Source organism: Trachemys scripta, chromosome 5 (assembly GCF_013100865.1).
Source record: "Trachemys scripta elegans isolate TJP31775 chromosome 5, CAS_Tse_1.0, whole genome shotgun sequence".
In the NCBI taxonomy this organism is placed as follows: Eukaryota; Metazoa; Chordata; order Testudines; family Emydidae; genus Trachemys; species Trachemys scripta.
In genome coordinates, this window is record NC_048302.1 from 32,400,902 (window position 1) to 32,421,742 (window position 20,841).

Below are 20,841 nucleotides of genomic sequence, written 5' to 3' on the forward strand. Positions count from 1 at the left end.
TATAAGAGCTAGGTATTATTATTGTTTAAGTCCTACTTAAGTCCTCAGCTAGAGTATAAAGAACAGATTTTCAAGAGTGCTCAGCTCAGTCACCAATATAAGTGGCCAGATTTTCAGCAGAGATGGGTGTGTTGGCTGCTAAACTCTTTTGAAAATCTGGCCATCAGTGTCACAACAGGAGCTGAGTTTCATTGATGTTCCTAAATGGGATCTGATCTCCTTTGAAAATGTGGCTTTAAGTGTGCTGGTCCTCTACCTAGGGGTGAATTTTCCTCTTGCTGGTATACAGTCCAGTGACAGAAAACATTCTGCAAAATTCTCTGAGACCCGTCTGTGCAGAAAAATGAAGGAAATTATGACAATGAAACTGACCAGCAGATTCTCAACCCCTCTTTGCAAGGATTTGATTTTTCAGCAGTTTTAGCTGTAATTGAGAAATGGTGACATTAAATAATATATGACTTTATGCCTGATTCAGCTATGGAAATAGATACTGTTTTAAAAATCCAAAGCTTAAGTTTGCTCTGGTTGTTTGTGTAGTGGTAATAGAAGAGCATCATAAACTGTAGAAACAAAGAAAGGACTGGTATGTATTGTAGCTCCACCTTAACAATGTGCAGATGGGCGAATCACAGTCTGTTTAATGGGGTTAAAGAATCTTACTTACAGGGCCGGCTCCAGGCACCAACTTAACAAGCAGGTGCTTGGGGCGGCCAAGGGAGAGGGGCGGCACCTGCGGCAATTCAGGGGCGGCAGGTCCCTCACTCCCTCTAGCAGCGAAGGACCTGCTCCTGAACTGCCGCCGCCGATCGCGGCTTTTTTTTTTTTTTTTGCTTGGGGTGGCAGAAATGCTGGAGCCGGCCCTGCTTACTTATTATCTTGCCTGGAAATGCTGAAGCTCTGTACCAAGCGATTTTACCAGTTTAGCCAATAACTAAGACATGCATGCGTGTGAAATACTGTATTTCAGAATCTGCTATCCCTTCTACCATGAGCACCAGTGGTGACAACATTTCCTCTGAACAAGATGGTTTTATGGGCTGCCCTCCTTCATACGAGTCCTACTGTCTTCATGGCGGAGTTTGTATTTATGTTTCAATTCTACAAGACTATGCGTGCACGTAAGTATAGACCTTTGTCTCATCTGTGCCGATGTATGCCATCCTAAAGATACTGTGATGGACATTTCCCCTCAAGACAAACAATGAAGTATTTTGCCATATATGTTCTGTGTGTTTCCTACAACTGTCAGCAGAGCCTGCCCTTTATATTCAGTTGATATATGATGTTCACCGTGTTCCCAAACACTGCAGTTAACAGTAGCATTTGATTTCTTTCTTGAGTGCTTGATTCTTTTGCGTATATTTGCTTCAGAGTCTAGAGGTATGTCTACACTGCACACTCCTGTTGGTGGCATGTGGCGTACATACACTACCTACCCCCTATAGCATAGATATACATGGCAGTGAAGACAATGAGTTGAGTAAAATAAGGAAATACCTGACCCCTGTGGGTATGAACCCTACTCACCCAAGCGGTGCCTCCCCCAGCTACACTGCTGTTTTCAGCAGTGTAGTGTCCTGTGGCCTCTTTGCTGCTGGAATCTTTCCCAGCCGCAAGGAGAGACAAATTCACAGAGAGAGGCTCCATCAGTTCCCCACTGCCGAGCCTTTCCCTGCTGCCCTCCCCCCACAGCCTTTTACTGACACATGTAGCTACACGCAGGGCCGGCTCCAGGCACCAGCCGACCAAGCACGTGCTTGGGGTGGCACCTGGTAAGGGGCGGCCAATCTTGGGGTGGCTCAGGGTTTTTTGTTTTTTTGGGGGGGTTCGGTCGGGCGGCGCTGGGGGTGGGGTGGGTTGTTTTTATTTTGGAGGCTGGAGGGGGGGGATTCGGCAGCGGCGCTCCAGGGGGGGGGGTGACGATGCGGCGGTGCGCTCCGCGGGGGAAGAGGGGATGTTTGGCAGCGCGGCTCGGTGGTGGGGGTGTTTAGCGGCGCTCAGAGGGAGGTGTGTGTGGCGGTGGGAGGGTTTGGCGGCGCAGCGCTCCGTGGGGGGGGGTGTTCAGCGGCACTCGGCGGCGCTCCGCGGGGAGCTGGGGGGTTCGGCGGGGGGGTTCGGCAGCGCTCCATGGGAGGTGTGTGTGGCGGCGGGAGGGTTCGGCGGCGCAGCGCTGGGGGGGGGCGGGGGTGCTGGGCTGTGCGCGGGGGGGGGTGGCACGGTGGTGAGAGGGTGTGTTATGGCGGTGCTATGGAGGGCGGCACTCTTTTTTTTTTTGCTTGGGGCAGCAAAAAAATTAGAGCCGGCCCTGGCTACACGCCACAGTGTGAATGCAGCCTGCTTTTTTCTGCAGCATGTAGCTACACCTACCCTACATACCGCCGCTAGAGGTGCAGTGTAGACATAGCTGTTGTAGGGTAACTGGCCAAACCAGGGTGCCCACAGCATAACAGTTACTTTTCATTTCTCCTCCTACATATGTATTTATATATTTTTGTATGCATTTTTCAATAATAATACTTAGTTATTCACACCCCTGCCAATCACGTGTCCTCCTTGGCCTTTCGGCTTCTCCTCTGGGTTGGTTTGCTGCAGTCATCTGTGCAGGGGCGGCTCTAGGGTTTTTGCCACCCCAAGCATGGCAGTTAGGCAGCCTTCGGCGGCATGCCTGTGGGTGGTCCGTGGTCATGCGGATTTGGTGGCATTTCTGTGGGTGATCTGCCGGTCCTGCGCCTTCAGCGTACCCACCGCCGAATTACTGCCAAAGCTGCAGAACCAGTGGACCTCCCGCAGGCATGCCGCCGAAGGCCGCCTGACTGCCGCCCTCACAGCGACCGGCAGGCTGCCCCCCGTGGCTTGCCGCACCAGGCACGCGCTTGCTGTGCTGGTGCCTGGAGCCGCCCCTGCATCTGTGGTGCTCTGTGATGGGAGAGGATTCCTCCATCCATGCCCTTTCAGACCAATACCAGCCTTTAGCGCCTCCACTTAGAGATTGGGGGATTTTTTGTCTGTGTGAAATTATCAAATACAACGGTCCTCTTAAAAGCAAGGTTCATTAAAAAAATAAGAAGAAAATGGTAATAAAGCGACAGAAATGGTTTGTATATCAGACCTCATCTGAATTCTTTCCAAAGCCCAAGAAGGCAGGGCTCTCTTTGGGGGGTGTCTATGCAAACACCTAATTTGTGGCAAGCTGGGGTGTACATCTACCTTGCACTAGCCTGATGTACACTAAGTCTTCATGTGGGCCCTGCTGCCACACACAGATTATTTGCGTTTAAAACTATATACTATATGGCAGAGGGGTCCCTTTTTAATGATTATTTTTATATTTGCACACTAGATGGCAGTATTCCCTCATTTAGACTGTATAATTCACATTGAATACAAGAATGTAGTTGGGGGAAAGGGGGGAACTATTTGTTTAGTGATGAATTGCACATACCAAACATAATTTATTTTAATTTGATTCAAATACTCATATTAGAGAGTGATCCATTTGGCTTGTATGGAATTTATTGTGGTTTTACATCATAAACGTATTAGCAATGTTCTAGATCTAGTGCGTATTTGTCATACCTTGCGACAGAAACAAGGTGCATGGTCTTAATTTAGTAATTAATGTTTGCATAGCATTTGAGATCATCAGCAAACGGTGCTATAGGCCACATCCTACTTGCTTTACTCGTGGGTGGTTCTGTTGACTTCAGTAAGCCCAGTTTGTTGAGTAGGATTTGGGTCCACATTATTAACCCTGAAAGAATTTTAAGAATCTAATTTACTTTTTGCTATTTATGTTGCATTGTTCCCATTTTGTATTTCACTCAGCTTGGATAATGAAACTAGGTTGGCAAGATTCCCTTTTATTTTTCAGTTTCTAGTCAATTTCATGAACTTTTTTGTGTCTCTGGGTTTGCAACACTGAAGAGTGATTTAAAAAAAAAAAGCAGCAACTGTTCTTTTAAAATTTAAAAAGATCCTGAAGATATTTCTATCCATAAAAGCTTTTGTAATGCCCCTTCTTCCTCTTCCCCCATTGCTTTTAACAAAAAAAAAAGTTTGAAAATAAAACCAAATTATTCAGCAAGATCTCATTTTCAAACTGTCTTTTATAGGGAAAAAATTGAAATTTACCTGTTGGAAGATGCTACTTTGAAAATCTTAGAGGAACATTCCCGTATGGAAAATGCCTATAGAATTTAATAGAAAATAATTGTTTATAATTTTTTTAACCATCTCATAGAATTGAATAAGGAATTAGATCCCTATTATAAAATTCTATAGGATGTTTCTATAAATAACATCTCGCTATTAAATGGTGGTTAGAGAAATTTCTACAAAAAACTATTGGTTTATTTAATCCCTGTTAAACTTTATCAGGGTACTCTTCCATAAGGGTTGCACTTGATGAAGCAACACCAAAGGTGATTAAAAGAGTGACATTTTTCTTTTCCATCATTGGTTACCGTGTGTGCTCATTTGTTTTTTGATAGCTGTGTGACTGGTTACGTGGGGGAGCGCTGTCAGTTCAGCGACTTGGAATGGTGGGAACAGCAGCATGTGGAGCAAATAAAGAAGCGGAACATCACAATTGCAGTTTGTATAGTTGTGCTGATCCTGCTGCTCCTCCTGGGATCTCTTGCTGCTTACTGTTACAGGTAAAACTTTCAATCACAAACTTACAACACAAGTCCTAGGTACCAAGAAGTTTTTGCATATAACTAATGGTGAAGTATAGGGGCTATGCCGGTTTACAGCAGCTGAGGATCTGACCCCACATGTATTTTGCTATTTTTTTCTTTTCAGTAATTTATCCTATGAATTATTCACATTCCTTAGGCATCTGAGCTCCTCTTCCTTGCTTGCAGTACACACATTGACATTAATGAGAGTTACATGTGTCGAGGGAGAAGGAGAATAGACCCTATTAGGTTTGAAGAGGATCCATAATTTGTATTGATGTGGGAGTTCAGAAGCATGCCCTATAATGCATATTTTTTCCCTAGGGTTTCTCTTCGGTAGCCCAGAGCTGCAAAGCAATTGGTAGGGCTTTGCCTCTTTTGTGATAGCAATCCCGTTAGGTTTTTGGGGGGCTGTGCCTGAGAATTTTCTTGGCATGGGAAGATTGGGTGTGTTCTCCGTCTATCACCAAGCTGTGCAATGATACATGTAGCAGAGCATGTTGAAGCAGTAGCTTGCCAGGTATTAGAAGCAGCAGCGACAGGGGTGTGAGTCTACGGTGTTTCAGTTGGGAAAGTTCTCCCATCTCTAATGACTCTTAGGGATTGCACAGGGATGTGCTGACTTTTGGTGGAAAAATGCCCTATAATCAATATGTTATTTATAAATACACTGTTCCTATAGATGACAGAAGGTCTCAATCTTGCATTATATTGCAACCCCCAACTTGCCCGTGTGTCACTGAGAGCTGAGAAAGCAGCATCAAACTCTAGGAAAGGGAATTTTCATGCAAATACCTGTATCTGTATTTAAGGACCTCATCACCCAACTGTTCTCAGAGGCTATAGTACAATCTATAAGAAAATATAGATGGCTTCTCAGAGGCTATAGTACAATCTTTGAGAAAAATACCCAGCAGCCAAATCAAGACACCCTCCTCCTGCATAGATCAAAAAGAAGGAAATAAACCTGCCTACTAGTGTGTGTGTGTATGCGCGCGTGTGTGTTTTGAAGGTCAGAGTCCATTAGACACAAATAGCCACTGAAGTTAATGTAATTTTTTTCTTATTTAATTATTCATAGTATATTAGACCAAAGAACTGGAAGTGCTGCCATATTTCTTATGTTCTATTGACTGATTTTATAGCCCTGGATTTAAACCTAATTGCAGGTTGGCCTGTTTTCATGATTTGGGATTCAAAGCCAAGTCAGCTGAATTATGTATATAGAATAAATATACAGAGTTAGGATTTCTTAGACTCTTTGTCTCTTTAATTGAAGCTGTCATTTTAACAAAGTGAAAGATACAGCTGGCTTTAAGGTGCAGGGGTATTCACTGATACACTAGATTTCCCTCCCTCCCCTTTTTTCCTTTTCTTTCTTAGCTGCATTCTGTTAAAAACAAAATCTTTGTCATTTTGCCCTGATTTATTTTTCTTCTTTACCAAATGATTCTGCTCAATATAACTGTTTACTTCAACAGCAAGTTTTCAGTTACATGCTTGACTGGCTTTGTACTACAGCTATTACTAGCCCAACTAAATCAAAATGAAACTACTGATCTAAAATCCCTATTTAAGTGGAGCCTAGAAACGAAATATTTGGATTGAAATTGGTGTTTCATCTTTTCTCGTAGCTGAGTATATTTTGAAACATATTGATTACATTCCATAAACAGATTGGTAACACTCCTACTCTCCCCACATAAAACACAAACTCCTATCTCTTTGTAATTGCAAGGATCTAAGGCAAACTACATTTATTCACTTCCAAAATTTATAATCGAGAAAGCAAAAGGACTGATGCACTGTGTCAATGTGTTTAGTGGATATGGTCAAATAAAACAGAATTATTGTTGTTAATAATATTTAGCACCTTACATTTTTATAGTACTGTAGCTGGATAAGCCTCATTTCACTTCTGTGAGGCAGGGTGGTATTAATATCCCTATTTTACAGGTGAGGAAAGGTGACTTGTCCAAGGTCACAGGACAAGTCAGTGGCACAGCTGGGATTAGAATTGAGAAGTTCCTGGTTCCTAGACAATGCTCCATCAACTGGTGTTACTGTCTCTTCAAATTGTTCTCAAAGTTACACATGGAGATCCTCAAACCTGCCAAGTTGTTCTAGCATGGGGTGTTCTGTATGCTTAAAAAATGAACAATAGAATTCAAACAATCCTGTTAAGTGGGATAGGCTGTTGTGAGCACATAGTTCCTGTGCGTGAGTTTTGCAGTGGACCTGAGTCACTTCTGGAACTGTCAGGCACTAGTTCCCTTTGACAGTTGTCTGTAGAGTGCCAAGTGGTTCACATGTGGCTGCATGAAATACTATCTCTCCTCCATCCTGTCCCCTGTCGGGGATTTTTCTACATTTGAACCTCTCAGGGTATGTCACTCTGGGGGAGAGTCCTTGGCTTTGGAATTAACTTTCTCCAGTGATACATCAAAGCCTAGGTTTAGGGTGCAGGACACATCTTCTTAGTCTCATGTTTAGTTTCTAGGGTCAGTAGCTAGTGCCAGGGAGGTACTTACTATATATGGTGGGATTGGGTCTGTCGTATCTCCACCAGAAGACAATTTTTGGTTTGTATTTAATTTTTATAAATATGATCAAATATGAGAGTTATGGGCATGATACAAATAGCTAATTAACATGTAAATACAAGGTGAAATAAAGAGGGAAATTTCCATTTAATCTAATAAAGATCAGTTGGTAATTGGCATTAAAAGTAGAGCTTATCAAATGCAGTAACTCAGAATCCACTAGAGTGAATCTGGAGACATCTCCCAAGTTAAGTTTAGGAGAGCGCATGGGTGACAGCTGATGTATTAGCTACTCTAGTTAATGTTTATCAGGAGAAAGGCTGTGTGTGTTTTCTAGTAAATGTATTCTGTCTGTGATCCCAATTCAGGAAACCACTTAAGCACCCGCTTAAAATGAAGCGGGTATTTAAACTCAGTTCCTCAATAGGGATGCTTTTCCGAAATGGGAGTCATAGTCATTTTCAGTCTCTACTATAGTGATCATTGTTCAACTGCTAAAATAGTGTGTTTGAATTGTGAAATTGACCACTTAGATCTGATTACTTCTATCTTTTTTTCTCCTCTTAATAATATTGTTGGCTTTTTTTCAGAACTAAACAGTTTTCCTCTTATATAACTATCCGTGGTAGACTTACTCCAGTGTTTTATGTTCTTAGAATTTTGAGTACTCTAGGCTATTAGTAATATTTACTATATGATTTTCTGAATGTTTGTTGATGTCATTCATGAAAAACAATGAATAAAAAGTAGGGCTGGATTTTCAGAATTGTATATGCTCAAATAAGCATGCAAGAATGTGTGCATATTTACTTCCCTGACTTGCACAAACAATTACAGTGACTGGACAAACTGTCTTAGCATTTGTGCATGAGTAGTCCTGAGTACCTGGCCTTTAATAAAGAAGAAAAAAGCCAAATTTGTAAATCAACAAATATTACAATAATAAACAATATTATATTTGTTTACTGTTCCCTCCCAAATCCTCATCACACTTGTTATTTTTATAAACTACATGATACTGAAGGCACATTGTCGCAAACATTTTACTACTGCACCTACTACTGTTTGAACCATTCCACTTTTGTCAAGTCAGGACTTTTTAACCACACATCTGTAATTAGTAGTATTGTACTAATTGGTCTGTATGAAAGAAAACAAAATACATCCACTCATTTGTCAATATTAGCAAAATATTACCCTTCGCCAGCAAAATAAAACATAGAAGTAAAATGGCATCTGTTCCTCCCAATGACAATTAATTTGTCTGGGCTTTTGTTCTGTTGCAGAAGTCAGAACTTTTATAAGAAGAATCCATATGCAGAAGCGATAAGAAATGCCAGCAGCAGCAGCAGTGCCGACAGTGAGAACGTGACACCTACTAGCAATAACTCTCGGGTAACTATATTAATATGGAAGTAGGAAGGATCAAAGGGTATTAGGGATCCACTTGAGATTATCCATCAAATAATTCTCATCTTAACTATATTAAATAACTGCTAGAGTCATCAAATACTTTGCTGTGAACCGTAGTTCATCTTACCTCATTGTTATCCCTCAAAGTTCACAGCTGCCTGAATGTATTGCAACCATTAGCCGGTGTTATTGTTAGCTTTGAACACAACAGTTGGAACTGTGTTCTAAATTAAGGAAATGGCAATGTGATGACATGGCATATCACTGAGTTATTTTCACAGGAAAGTATGTCCTCCCTGTAAAAGTTTTCTTGGAAGCCAAGTATTCTGCATGCTAGGCGAGATGTCGAACTTTATATTTGGGTTTGATGTAGTTAAATACCTTTGTATCAGAAGCAGCCTTGGAAAGACAAACATCCAATCTATTATAGCAGCTTGTGGGTGAGAGAATATAAAATATTCTTCTAACCATTTTTTCTTGATGCAGAGGGTCAAGTTGTCTTCATGGTAAGACTCATCCAAGTGTGTTGAAGTCACTGGGGTTGCACCAGTGTAATAGAGATAATTTGGCCCCATAAAATCTACATTATGGGCTTGATTTTCATTTACACTAAGGCTATTTTATACTGCTCTGACGCAGTAACCGAGCCTTTAAGTGGTGCTAAATTACACACTTTGCAAATATGGATACACTGACATTTGCTTTAAAACCCCTTTTCACTGCCAGGGTTATGTAAAGTGGCCTAAAGCCTTCTCTACACACACAAGTTATACAGCTTTTCAGTATAATTAAAGTAGTACATTGCCCCCCTACCCCCACCTCCCGCCTCTGTGCAATGTGGATTCAGCACTTATATAGTGGAATAGTTTATTCTTGTATGGGAAAGGCAATAAGCTATACCAATATAAGGTAGCTGTATTGCAGTATAACTGTGTCCACTCTACAAGTTGTATCAGTATCACTATTTCAGTTAAAAAAAAAATCACATCCCTTACCTACATAATTATACCAGTACAAAAACTGTGTATAGACCAGGCCTTAGTGTAAAAGAGACTCATGCCCTAAATGTTTTTTTTAAATAATTCAGATATTAGATTTAATTCTAGATTTGATCTTGAATAAAAATTCCCAATCTTGAAACTATTGCACCGAATCTCCGAATCCAGAGAGATTCCGTTTACAGGCCTTGCCAGGTTTGTTTGTAAATTAATACATGTGAGGGGCTGGAAGATTTTAAATAGCATGTAACATGTATCTGCTCTGAAGATTTTTCTTTTTTTTTAAGCAACAGTAAAATGACATTTTGCAAATGGACTGGATTGAAGGTCTGGCTGTGTTTGCAAGTGGGTGGCCGCTGAAACGTGCGGTTAAACCTATGCAAGGCATGTTGAATGGACTTGACCATGGTTGCAGCATGAAATAATTCTTTAGCTGGTGAGGCCTCGTGCTCCTGTGGACCTTTTATTACCCGCATTTCAGTTGCTGAGCCAGTCGGCACTTTGTTCCTGCAGGTATCAGATAGCAAATGCGATGAATCTGAGCCATGCTGGCATTTGTTCATGGGCAGAGAAGAAAAACACAGTTTGCAAAGTAGCTGATGTTTGGGAAATCAGAAACATTTGTTGGAATCGAGAAAAGCCTGTTGGCTTGGATCTGTGTATTAGGAGGCCTCTGGCTGATCAGCATGGCCCTCACCAGCATTTGTCCCTGCAGTTAATACCAACTGCTGATGACGTTTGCATTGAGTCTGGGGGTAATTAAACAGCTAAACAATGAACTGAGTCAACAAAAACAAATCCGACCTACCTAATATACATTCTAGTGATGAATTTCACCACCTACATTCTTCTACTGGGGGTTGTAAAATGTATATTCAATAAAGTGACTCATTTCAAATGACTTGTTAACGGCTCAGCAAGTAATCACTGCCCCACTGCTATTACTTTCTCTTAGAAATAGAATACTTTTGCATCATGCATTTGATTTGCTCAGTGATGATGTAGCCATGAGGATTAAATACCATGGCATCTTCACACATACTTGGGATGAGAACAGCATCATTGCCAAGAAAAGCACTGGACAGTAATCCATTCCTACTGTTCACTCAGAAGGATAAGCTTTGTGGGTTTTATTTAAAAAGAAAATTCAGTTACTTTCTGGGGCAGAGACTGTCTCTTCATCTGTGCCTGTATCGCTCCCAGCACAATAGGCCACCAATCCTGGTTAGGATCTTTGGGTGCTACCAAAGAGTAAAGGGTTAATAATAATATTTAATAATGAATTACTTAAATAGTGGGTGGATCATATGCTATGATAATACACGTAATAAATAATGCTAATAATGCAACCTGGAGCTGTAAACTGTTAATGAGATTCGCCCCTTTCCTGGCAAATAGTCCCAGTACGCAGTGTTTGTGTAGCTAAAAGAGGGTTTTGGGGAATGGAATCTCCTCTCTGATCTCTGGGCCAGGTGCAAGGCAGCTTCTATGCCTTGTCCCTATTTGGGCCCACCCGCACTCCCCCAGCTGTGAAATACATGCATGCAAGGGGTCTAACGTTTCCCACCAGCTGCAATCAATTGCCATGGCGTCAGTTACTGGAACTGCCTGGGTAAAATGGTTCAGTTACTCCCGCCCCCTATGCCAATGTCCTCTCTCTCTGCCTCCATCCTTCCAGCTGAGGGAGAATGGCTGCAACTAGCCTTGTGCAAACCATGGCAGTTTGCTGCATGTGTGGGTTATGGCAACCATTCCTTCACTTTCACGCTAAGGGGATTCACAGCCTTGAGTTTCATATAGACTTTCAGATTCAAATAAACACAAAACACAAAGAAAAACTCAATTGAAGCTGTCAGTTTTCACCATGTTTTGTCAAACCCACACTAAGCCGTGTATTTCGCAATCATAAACCGGGCCAGGTTCACTCAGGAGGTGTGGGATCCTTGGCAAACTGTTAGATGAGCCTATTCTGGGCTTTAGTTTGTTCTGAGACCTGTAATCCAGCAAGTTTAGCTCTACTTTGCATTATGTTGCAGATATTTGAAAGGCTGCTTCAGAGTCCACCATATGCCTGTTACAACTGTAGGTCTGGAGATTTTTTGCATGTGAATCAATGCCCAAATATGCATATTAGATAAATGTGCATTGTCTTATTTGCATAAATCCATCATTCCACCTCCCAACCCCCACTCCGGCCAACATCAGATATTGCTCTAATTTCTCCCTCCATACCTTCCCTCTGCCTTCCATCTCTGAACATCCCTCTTCCATTTCCCTTCCCCCTTTTTAGGTATCCCTCACCATCAGTTTCCCCATTCCCCTTTATCTCTGTCTCCCACCCCTTTTCCCTCTTTTCTTTCTGATTCTTCCCCCACACTGCCCTGTTGAGTTTCCCCATCTCCCTTGGGCCACTCTCCTAACCTCCAGAAGGGGCAGGGTCTCCTTCTCCCTTATGTCCATGGAGTATGTGCTGGGAACTGGGAGTCACTATCATGGTTTCTTCCTAGCCTGCTCTAGAGGATTTTCTCGTTCTCCTGTTCTGGGTTGTTGCCTACTGGCCATTGCCTGCAGACCTGGCGCTCTGCACTACTGACTCACTCCCCAAAGAGAAGGGGAAAGTAAGGGGCAGATTTTTACAGGTATGTAGGTGCCTAAAGATGCAGATACACATCAGGAGGATTTACAAAAGTGCCAAGGTGCCTAGCTCTGAAATCAATGAGAGTTAGGCCCCAGGTCCCTGGGAGAGGGCTGAGCCTGTGGGCTGATTTCAGATGCCTTCTCCTGGGCTCCCAAAAGGCTCACTGAAAAACTGCTCAGGAACCTAGGAGCAGGCACTAACGTAATTAGCTGGATAGAAGGGAATCATGCTGGAGGACATTAGGCACTTTTCTCCACCATATGGGCTGAGCATGCTGCCTGTGCAGCACAATGGCTATTGTTTGAGTGTGGCTCACTGTATGTTACTCTGAGAAAAAACAATAGATTGTCTACTATATTTGTGTATATTTTCCAGTTCATTGTTGTGATGGCATGTAACAGTCACAAGGAAGGCAGAGCTGTCAATCTAATGGACTGTGAGATGACCGATCACGGTCACCCCTGCCCTTCGGAGTCCGGTGAGTAGGATTTTCTTTAATCTTTGGCAGCAGCTTTACTTGGAAAAATCTAACAGCTATCACCGCAGAGTGTGTCCTTGTATACAGCAGTCAGTCAGCGTTACAGCACAAAAGCGGTCATTCCTGGCCCCTTAGCGAGGAGACAGCATTACAATCCGACAGCTTCTCAGACAGCTTGGGGTTCTGATGTCCCCCCTGGTTGGCAAGTACAGTCTTCATCTCTCCAGAGATCTCGTTTGTTGATGTTCAAGAAGGATCTTGCTTGAGAGAGAGGTAAATTGCTATTCACAGTTTAAATAGTTCCAACCTAGAGTGGCAATTCAAAGACAAGGCATAAGTGAGCCACATCCTGCAATGTGGCAGTCAGTTCTGCCAGGAGAATCATGAGGAAGTAAGGAGCCTAGAAGTGCTCCTTGAGCCAAAAATACTCAAAATGTAGTGGCTAGTGATCCTTTCAAATCCCCTAGTTTTTGCCTGAGCAGATGCGATGGCTTTACTCAGAAACACACTGTGAACTTTGTTCTTTTTTCCACAAAAGCTGTATTTCTTTATTTGTTATGTCATTGAGTCTCTCCCAATGACTTTGTGTTATTCAGTGGGGATTAATGACATTTACATTTCGATTAGGGAGTAGAAAGCTGCACTGAACATTGAACTCTTAATGTCCATTTGCATTCCCTGGCCCTTCCACCATATTGGAGGGAAGCAGGTGCCAGGGAGCTGGTAGAGGGTTCTTGATTTCAGGGTATAACCCTGGCATAACACCAATAGAGTATGAGTCATAGATGGAGCTCAGCTCTGCCATGCCCCTATGACATTAGCCCATCCTTGACATGCTCCCTCCTGCCCCTTACACCAGGAGCATAAGGAGGTAGCTGGTGTAGGAGACAACTTACACAGGGGTGCCCCATGGGAATCCAGTGCCAGTTTAAGGCCACTTGGCACTGAGTAAGCATCACTTACATCACTGCATAATGTCCACTCAGTCCTTGACCCCTGCTGACACACTCCACGTGGTCTGTTTAGTGTCAGTGCTGGTGATTTTGTGAGGTGCGCACACATTATCCATTAGGAGCTGGGCAGAGACCAGTACTTTCGCGCAGACGTCCGAATAACCAGCCATCGGATTCTGAGAATAATAGCACTGTGTTTGTATTTATTTAGAACTTCCAGGTTCAAAGCACTATACAAACATTAACTTTTGAAGCCTCCTCGCAACACCCCGGTGATACAAGCAAGCAGGCATTTTCTGCGTTGTACAGATGGGGGAAGTCTGACCTTGGAAAAGACGCACTAAATCAGCCGCAGTCCTGGCATGGAACCCAGAAGTTCCTGACGCTTGTGCTTTTTCATTTAGAGCATGCTGCCTTTCAGCTGTCAGCTGGATTCATTGACGTCTGACCAGGGCTGGATTTGAACTGGCAACCGATGGAGGAAAGGCTCCATGTACTGCACCAGTCCTCTCAGTGCTCATATTTAACTCATGTCTACCGCAATTATCATGAGTTGTAATTGCTCATTCTCTCTGAGCAACAATTTATAAACAGGGCCAAATTTGCAAAGGTATTTAGACACCTAAAAATGCAGATAGATGCCTAGAGGGATTTTCCAAAGAGTCTAACCAGACTAGCATTTTTAAATCCTCCAATTTTCCAAAGCATGAATGTTGTGGGAGGTGGGGATTCTAGTGGGTAGAACAGGAGACTGGGGGCTATGGCACCAGGGTTCTGTTCCCAGCACGGCCACCTATTTGATGAGAGCCCTTGATCAATTAATTTAGGGTAAAGTTCACCCCTATGCTAACAGGGATAGCAGATGAAGGAACATAAATCCACACCATGTAGAGTTCAAGTTTATTACGAGTTTATTACGCACAACGCTGGCAGAGTGTCCCCTTGCTTATTAGGCTCAGAGACACTGTCAATCAATTGATTACAATAGAATATATGGATTTTCTGTGGGTGGGGAAAAGTGACGGGGTAGGCAGTTCCACACCCTGGGATAGGTTTTGCAGCAAGATAAGATAGCACATTAGCCAATGGTTAACAGGTTACATAATGTCTCCGCCCATGGTTTTAAGTTAACAAGTTAACGTTTAATTAATACTTTGATAAAATGTATTAGCATAAAATATAGATGTTGAATTCTGATTTGGGGTCCATAGGAATGAAGCAACTCCTTTGATTGTCCAACAGGTACATTCCTAGGGGATAAAGCAAAGCAACAGTGAAAGTATATGACAATAAAGATTGTCTCCTTAGTGTTTTAAGGCAGGCATTGGTCCCTGGGAAAGGGAGGTGGGAGGACGCCATATCTTATAATTACATGTTCCAACCCTTCATGAACTCAAGGTTGGAATATGGGAAGAACATCTCCTACAGAAGAAACAAGCACAACAGAAACAGGGCTGCTTTGTTCTATTTGCAACTTTGCATAAGACACAATATTCAGTTATTGCTCCAACATCTGGCAATTTTGCTGACCAGGCCTATCTTAGCAAGCCGTGGGGAAGTTTAGGCTTGAAATTAGACAAGGTTTCTGACCGTCAGAGGGGTGAAATATTGGAACGGCCTTCCGAGGGAAACGGTGGGGGCGAGGGACCTGTCTGGTTTTAAGATTAAGTTAGATAAGTTTATGGAGGGAATGGTTTAATGGTAAAACATATTAGCTGAGGAATACCGAGCAATGGAAGGTAAATAGTATAATGGCTAACAAGGGTCAGGCTGGAGACTCTTGCCTACATGCTTGGGGTCTTACTGATCGCCATATTTGGGGTCGGGAAGGAATTTTCCTCCAGGGTAGATTGGCTGAGGCCCTGGAGGTTTTTCGCCTTCCTCCGCAGCACGGGGCAGGGATCGCTAGCAGGAGGGTTCTCTGCCAATTGAAGTCACTAAAACATAGGATGTGGGGACTTCATCAGCAGAGTCAAGGGAAGGGTAGGGACGGTTTTGTGGCCTGCAGCATGCAGGGGGTCAGACCAGATGATCATAATGGTCCCTTCTGACCTTAAAGTCTATGAGTCTATGAGCAAGGTTATCTTAGTTTATTCTGCTTCTTTTAGCTAATCACTTTTTGCTAGGCCTCTGGTCTCTTGACCAAACTCTGGTCTTTGGGCCTGTAAAAGAGCTAACACAACTTCTAGTAGTTGAAAAGTCATATTGAGGGTGAAGTGGAGATGGGCTTCCACATGGACTCCTGATATACTATCGTGGAGGTGGGTCAATTGGGGGTGGGATGGAGGAGGAGCAGAGTCAAGGTGAAGGGGGCCCATGGCTATATGCATACTGTAGCCACAAACACCTAAGGAAGACGTGTGCAGAGCTGACCAGCTCAGATCCTTTGTTGGAGTACTGGCTGCAGAAAGACTGCAGAGCTGCCCTACATAATGCACCAACGTTGGGTGGTGAATTCCACCCCTAATCCCTCTTCAATTCATTGTACAAAGCCTATTTATTCAGGCTGTGCGTGGGCGAGGTGAATTTACCCTTTGATTTCTCTAACTCAGTTTTCACCATCTGTAAATGAGAATAATATTTAAATGCTTATCCAACTTTTTAAGTTGCTTTGATAAGCTTAGATGAAGGACTCTCTATGGTAGGGTGACCTGATAGCAGATGTGAAAAATCAGGACAAGGTGTGGGGGGTAATAGGTGCCTATATAAGATAAAGCCCCAAATATTGGGACTGTCCCTATAAAATCGGGACATCTGGTTACCCTACTCTATGGGAACAGAATAGTACCATTCATTATTATAGGCACAGCTAGTAGTATAGCCTATAGCCATGAATGCCTGACACTTTCCATTATAAGACCCTGTTCTCAGTTGCTTATAACTTTGTCCAACTTTAACCATTTGGGCTGAAATTCTCCATGGCAGCTGTCTGCCTTAAGGTTGTGTGTTGTTTTGCTCATGTGAAAATGAATTCTTACACCATTTCCTTGAAGTGCTCATATTCCCATGCTTTATAGCAGGAATCTGGCCAAGTGATAAGTCTTTGAAAAATTGTTTCTTAAAATCTAAAAGTGCCCTATCTCAAAAAGGATATAATGGAACTGGAAAAGGAAAAGAAGGGCAGCAAAGATGATGGTATGGCTTCCATAAGAGGAGAGACTAAAAAGATTAGGGCTGTTCATCTTAGAAAAGAAATGATTAAAGGGGATATGATAGAGGTCTATAAAATCATGAATGGTATGGAAAAAAGTGAACAGAAAATTGTTATTTATCATTTCCTATGATACAAAAAAACAGGAGACAGCCAATGAAATTAATAAGCAGCAGGTTTAATACAAACTAGTTAATACTTTTTCACAAAATGCACAATTAATCTGTGGAACTCATTGCCATGGGACGTGAAGGCCAAAAGTATAACTGGGTTCAAAAAAGCTAGGTAAATTCATGGAAGATTGGTACATCAACAGCTATTAGCCAAGGTAATCAGGGATGTAAGTAACCCCATATTTAGGGCAACCTAAACCTCTGACTGGCAGAAACTGGGAGGGGAAGACAGGGCTGGATCTCTCAAAAATTGCCATTTCTTTACACTCCCTCTGAAGCTCTGGCACTGGCCCCTGTCAGAGACAGGATACTGGGTTAGATGGACTAGTGGTCTGACTCAGTATGGCTGCTGTTCTGGTCTTATGAACAGGGCCAGTTCTGGCTTTTTGGCCGCCCCAAGCAAAAAAAAAGAAAACCTGCGGCGCGGCCGGAGCGCGGGTGCAGGCGGACCGGCTTGGGGGGGGGGGGGGGGGGGGGGGGGGGGGAGGGAGAGGGGGGCAGCCAGGGCTACAGCGGGGGTGCTGCTATGTGGCCCCTCCCGCTGTGCTGCCGCCTGCCGTGAGGGCTCCGCTCTGGTCTGCGGGAAGGGAAGGAAGAGGACTGCCCTACAGGGCAGCCGGAGCGGAACAAAAAAAAAAAAAAAAAAAGCGGCCATGCCACCCTAGGATTGGGCAGAATTCCACCTCGAACAATCTGCCGCCCCAAGCACCAGCTTGCTCAGCTGGTGCCTGGAGCCGGCCCTGCTTATGAATTTTCTTGCTAGTTGCTATCCATGTTCTCAGATGGCTCTGAGTAACATTTATCCATTTCGTCCAGCATATGCACAACCTCAGCCTGCAACAAACCACAAAGCAGCACAAATGCTAGCAGAAGAGGAGAGAGAGCAGGGCTGCCGGCAACAGCTTCTCAATGGTAGGAAGCCTCAGCTTGGTGAAGCAGAGAGGAACCCTCACCAGCTTCAGTGGAGCACCAGCCCCATTACGATGTTGGAAAGTGACCTTCACTCCCCAGCACCATCCAGCCTGTTAATGCAGCCCGATTAAAGAGCCCGAGAACTGAGCTGAAGCTGGGGTAGTATGGAACTGAAACTTACAAACTGAAGCAATATTTTTTCTTTAAACTGTACATTAAAAAAAATACCTTGCCAGTCTTTCCTTATCATCTCTGCTTGGAAGCATTGCCGAGATGAATATACCAGTGCTAAATATTCTATTACATTTTTAATATCACTGTAAAGGTCCTACTAATTTCAGTACTTTGCAGCTAAGAGGACACTGGACGAGAACTCACCCCAGGTGGTGACCATTAGAAACAAACATCTTCTGAATGATTTTATTGTTACTTTCGGCTGTTTGCTTTCTTCATATACATTCAAAAGTCATGAAAACAAACTAGGTAACAGGTAACCAGGATGACCATATGGAGAAATTGCAATTCTGTAAACTAAGATGATACAGTAGAATCAGATAAAATAATGTCTTCATTAAAATACTACTCAGGGACACTGTAGGCCGGATGATCCTCTCCCCTACACTAGTTTTATACTAGGGTACCTCCTTTGACTTTGGTGGAGTTACTCCTGATGGATACTTGTGTAAGTGAGAGCAAATTGAGATCCTATACTTTTAAGATTTAGCTGGACCATAAGAATTTTTGTGTAAATGAGCATCAATTCTATCCAGCAAGGGAGATGTAGCCTGTGGGGAAAGCTACGTCATTTATAAATCTTCCTATCTAAAATCTTCAAAGTCCCTTCAGATGATGAAATGTTTTGTTCCTGGGATGAGAGAATGGGCCAGATTCTTCTCTGGTCTACAAGTATAAATGCACTGGAGTTATTCTCACTTTATAGTGGTGTGACTGAGAATGAAATCTGGCTCATTATGGATGGGTCTGGCGTATGGAAAGAGTTCCAACCATCTGCCATACCAAATACACACATTTAATAAAAAAACATAGGAAAAAATCCAGTTTGGATTGATTTACACAAAACCAACTTGTTTGTGCTGCCACATTAAATCCATGGGATTGAATGTAAACATAGAAGAGGATTTATTTTTATCATTGACATCCAAGCAGCTACAATTTACTTCTAATTAATTCTAAACGAAGGTTGTAAAACTTAACAATTGTAAAGCTTTGTTTTATAGAGAGTTGTCACTTAGTTGTTTATGATCTCAGATTATTTGAATTCAGCTTGTTTGAATTGCTGCGATTGTTTTTAAAGTATTTGCAAATCAGCTATATTACTTATAGTATGAATATTCCCATGTGCAGCTCCACCCCACTCATGCAGACATCTGTTTGCTCATCAGAATCAAACCTCCAATATTTTTGAGGTTTGTCCTGCACTAATTATGAATCCTCATCTCTAATACCCACTGAGTTGCCCATCACTATTAATAGTGTTATAATTTCTGAATCTAGATAGCTGAAAATGTTATTCTTATTCACATATATGTGCAATCCTTTTTTTAGAATTCTGCTAAAAAGACAGGCTATATTTCCCATCCATTTCTTACGTCCCTAGACTAGTGATTGGAGGAGCAAGTACTCTAAGCAGTTTCAGTGCCGAATCTTCTTTCGCTTATACCAGTTTTATAGCTGGATAACGCCACTGACTCCACTGGTGTAAGCAATAGGAGAACTGAGCTTGTGGTATTTGAATTCACAATTATCCAATCACCACATCAGCTCTGATTTCAGTGCAAAGTTATGAAATATATCTTTTATAAAAGGTTCATAAATGTTAGATTTGTTTCATTTCTACTCTGAAATATTCCAATGTGTTTGTAACTGCCATTAACATTAATTGCAATTACACACACCCACATGAACAGATGGACTCCTCTATTTAGACTGAAGTGATTTGAAGAGTGTTAGAACACTAAATATTATACAAGAGGGGACAACCCTTGTGTTGAACCATATGTACTCAATATGTAGATTGGACTGTAAGGTAAATAGCTAAACTTTGAACAGAGTAGAGATGGATCATAGTCTCCAAGTGTGGATTTGTATCTGAACCCAAACTTCCCAAGTCTTTGCAGGGGTATTTGTTTATGACAGTGATTTCGCTTGTCTTGGTATAAGAACAGAGGGCAGACAGACAAAAAGGCCAGATTCAGCGAAGCACTTCACATACTTAGGTTCCACTGACCTCAATGAGACTTAAGCATGTGCTTGAAGTCAAGCATGTACTTAAGTGCTTCCTTGAATAGGGATTGACAGTTGGATCTAAACTTCCTCTGTCTTAAACTGTTCAGTTTCTGGGTTTGGACCATCTCTAAAACAAAAGTGTTTCAAAGGCCTTAAAAATTGTACAGTTTCAAATCCACGCTTCACAGTCTTTTTGCCTTAGTTTTGTGTAAAGTATCTCATTTCTAATTTGGTAGCTTTCACTGGAGAGTTTTGAAAGTCAAAAGTATACATTTTTACAGTGGGGGTACTGGTGACTGTAACATTAACTTGTTTGTTTCCTCAACTCACATAGATTTAAACAGAAAATGCTTTTTAGTGCTAAAACCACAAGGAAAAGAAGTATATATAAATATAATATATTTGGTTTATTTGTATGTTTATAAAGTTTGTGATTTATAAAATAAATAATTCCTCGCATTTCCATTGTTTTGATAGAACAGAGTGCAAAATGATGGCTTAAATTTAATACATGTCACATTTACTGATAATCCAAACGGGGACAGCATAGCTGCAAAAACTAATGTGTATGTACAGCATGCACAGATATGGTTCTTCTCTGACTGTTTAAAGGATAATCCTTATTAGTATAAATCCTCCATACCTCAAGATTA

General features: G+C 42.3%; 1 protein-coding gene across 4 annotated transcripts in view; it reads left to right on the plus strand.

Moving 5' to 3' along the window:
• EGF (epidermal growth factor) overlaps positions 1-20,651 on the plus strand; it is a 98,662-nt gene extending 78,011 nt beyond the window's left edge. For 2 of the 4 annotated variants that reach the window (XM_034771515.1, XM_034771518.1), the window contains 5 exons: positions 971-1,121; positions 4,494-4,658; positions 8,512-8,620; positions 12,650-12,752; positions 17,846-20,651. In XM_034771515.1, the coding sequence (XP_034627406.1) occupies positions 971-1,121; positions 4,494-4,658; positions 8,512-8,620; positions 12,650-12,752; positions 17,846-18,072 (755 nt within the window). In that variant the 3' untranslated portion in view covers positions 18,073-20,651. Of the gene's footprint in view, positions 1-970; positions 1,122-4,493; positions 4,659-8,511; positions 8,621-12,649; positions 12,753-12,839; positions 14,709-17,845 lie in introns of those variants that run through there. The other 2 variants (XM_034771517.1, XM_034771516.1) reach the window with 2 other exon arrangements.
• Positions 20,652-20,841: the final 190 nt, after the last annotated feature.